The sequence below is a fragment of the Paramormyrops kingsleyae genome, chromosome 7 (assembly GCF_048594095.1).
Source record: "Paramormyrops kingsleyae isolate MSU_618 chromosome 7, PKINGS_0.4, whole genome shotgun sequence".
In the NCBI taxonomy this organism is placed as follows: domain Eukaryota; kingdom Metazoa; phylum Chordata; class Actinopteri; order Osteoglossiformes; family Mormyridae; genus Paramormyrops; species Paramormyrops kingsleyae.
In genome coordinates this window covers 15,625,408-15,628,265 of record NC_132803.1, presented here as the reverse complement: position 1 = coordinate 15,628,265, position 2,858 = coordinate 15,625,408, and the positions used below count along the sequence as shown (strand labels likewise).

Here is a 2,858-nt window from a genome sequence, read left to right as displayed (position 1 = left end):
CTTGGCCGATCTCATTTACATGCTCAAACGTCCCAACGGGGCGTGAGTTCATGTTTGACCATAAGACCGGAGGAGGCAGGGCTCACATGTGCTAATTGGCTGTCAAGGGTTTGGGTGCGTTGTCTGTGCTTTAAGGAAACAGGTTAGTTTAGACTAGGGAGCATAACTTCTAGAAACATGGCCTTTTAGGTCTGCAGTTTAAAAACAGGCACTTTACTTGTTTAGTTGCCGAGGCTTGATTATAATTGCAGGGTTTTTAATTTTTTTCACTGGGGTCGCAAAATGAATTTGATTTGGTCGTCCAGGTAAAAACTGTATTTCTATTTAAAAATCTTATGTGAGATACTAAAAGTTGCCATTTAGTTAGAGATTATAGTTGTTCACTCTGCGGGAGATTAATACGATTCTTTATCTTTTCTCAGACTACTGGGTGCGACAGTTGTTTTCCTATTTATAAAGGTTGGAACAGGTACGTATTTGTTTTACAGTTTCTTCCCTAAGACTTTACTTTATATGGAGTTTAGCGGTATTTTACGCAAGTATATATAATTGTATTTGAGTGGTTGCCTGGTTTTCTTTTTAAGGGTGTGATGGCTCCGATTGTACCAAAAGCCAACAATCGGAGAAAACAACGGAGATCTCGGGATATCTTAGCCAGATCCATGGGATGAAGGCGCTGTCGGATGAACGGAAGCACGGAGATGCGGGATCTGTAATACCATTCGTTGGTATTACTGGAAGTACGTTAAGCCGACACATTGCTTTTTTTCTGCTTTATATTTGTTTCAACTGTCTGCACCTAATTCTGTTGGCTGAACAAGTGGCTTCGGGATGCTGCTGTGAGTGAATAATTGGTTTAACAGCTAGTATATACACCAAACACTAAGTTTTATGGCACCTGGAGCGAAGACACGCGACGTCGTATATATTGGTATTTAATTATTGCCTTGTTCAGTTTTCCCTACGAAAGCTGAGATGGAAAGAACACTTTTGCAACTATGCTTGTTGCTTGATATATTGCCTGTTCATTATATATTTCCTCAACTTGTGGCTCGTCTCAGGTACTGGATAATATACCGATTTTTAAAGTGCTTTTATTTCTGTTTGGTAGGTTCAAGACAAAGTCGAAGCTGCTGTCAAAATGGGGGCACCTGTATTTTAGGTAGCTTTTGCGCTTGTCCAAAGCACTTCACAGGCAGGAGTTGCGAATATGATGATCGTATCAGGTAAAGAGAGGGGGGAGGTGGAATGCCGTACTTAATATTCTGCGTTATTCAATCACGCTGATGAATCTGATAGTTGTGTTCCATCTGTTACAATATTATGCAGAAACTGTGGTGGAATTCTTCATGGGGAATGGGTAAAGAAAGGCTGCTCGTACTGTAGGTGTGGATATGGCGTTTTTCATTGCTTCCCACAAGTCTTCCATCATAACTGCGGTAAGTAGATCTTTTTTTTAACATGTTGCAATAGTACCAGTCTTTTCCTCTTGTTTCCATGTCTATCCAACCTGATATTGAGAGAATGCAGTGTGTTTTGAATGCCAATGAGTGGGAGAGGCGCTGGTCAGATTGAACAGACATTGTTAAATGCCATTCACACCTCACTGGGTAACAGAGTGTGGTGGCCTGGTGATCATCACACACAGGCTTAGCAGAGTCGCTCACAATAGGCTTTTCCACAGTCTGACGACGTGCTAACTGCTTCATTTTGCCTTAAGTATATTTTAGTGGATTCACATCATTGATGCACAGTTGCCTTTTTCTGTTGCAGATGACTCTCAGGAAGTACTATGGTTTCGCTCTGCTGGATCGGAGATGCAACAGCCTCAGTGTTTTGTGTGTCTAGCACTGTTCTGTTTGATTTTCTTTTTCCTTTGAAGGATATAGGTAAAATCTGCAGATTTATGAGGACCGTGATAGTCCCCTGTATACATCATCGAGAATATGAGATTTTATTTTTCTCTAGCCCCTATGAATGTGCAATTCTTTTATTTGCTTCCAGTGGAAGTCAGCATTATGTTATGCGGAGTTATTGTTTTAATATGTTGGGAGCTCTAAATAAGATTTTATTAGAAATAGCGACATTTCCTTGTAATTATTTCTGGTTGAAGCTGCAGTGTCCAACAGTTCACTGTCCACATTGAGTCACATTTACGACGTTATGTCTTTTTTCCTTATTGCACATCCGTTGAAGTGTCTCAAGGTATTTGATTGGGAAATAAAGTGCTATTTTGACTTAACTTTCCGTCAGGATGTTTTTAGTTCAAAACAAGAACATCTTCCATTTGTATATATGAAAGTAATTGACAATGGTTTTGTATTTAATTTAAAGTGAAACTATACACATAGAAAGTTATGTTGTTTTCACTGCTTTGTTACATTCATTATGTCTTATCTGCATCTGTGAGCCGTATCTGTTCTGTGTGGCCTCCCTGTTAAAGAAGGAACGACCCTTGATTGGTGAGGCACTTATGTGACCTTACTCTGTTTCCCTTAGCAAACCCTTTTTCTAAGATAACATTTTATCAGTGTAATGATTGAAAGTAGTCATGCACATGTCGTGCTGTTTGTTTTCACTGAAAATAGAATGGATAATGGAAGTAAATGTCTGAGGTGACAAGAAATGGTGTTATTGAACACGATTGGTAAATTTATGGGTAAATTGTATAAAAAATATTTTCAGGAAGTTTATAGTTATAGATGATCCTGTAAAGACATGCTTTTTTAGTGGGGGATCTCATTTTACTGTAACCAAGATGTAAAGCTATGACCAAATTAAAATGAATGGAAGGTAACACTCTTTACATGAAAATACTTCGCAATCCAAATTAGTTCATTCATCTCTGTTCTAATATT

The 2,858-nt window shown here is 38.7% G+C and overlaps 1 protein-coding gene across 2 annotated transcripts; it reads left to right on the top strand.

The window, feature by feature from the left end:
- tdgf1 (teratocarcinoma-derived growth factor 1) lies at positions 1–2,242 on the top strand. Of its 2 annotated transcripts, none has more exons than XM_023823133.2 (6): positions 1–305; positions 423–469; positions 585–839; positions 1,112–1,226; positions 1,330–1,439; positions 1,774–2,242. In XM_023823133.2, the coding sequence occupies exons 1-6, from the start codon at positions 283–285 to the stop codon at positions 1,878–1,880; spliced, it is 657 nt and encodes a 218-aa protein (XP_023678901.1). In that variant the 5' UTR covers positions 1–282; the 3' UTR covers positions 1,881–2,242. The 2 variants fall into 2 exon arrangements, with proteins under 2 accessions (XP_023678901.1, XP_023678902.1); XM_023823134.2 differs by having other exon boundaries at positions 9–305; positions 585–740.
- Positions 2,243–2,858: the final 616 nt, after the last annotated feature.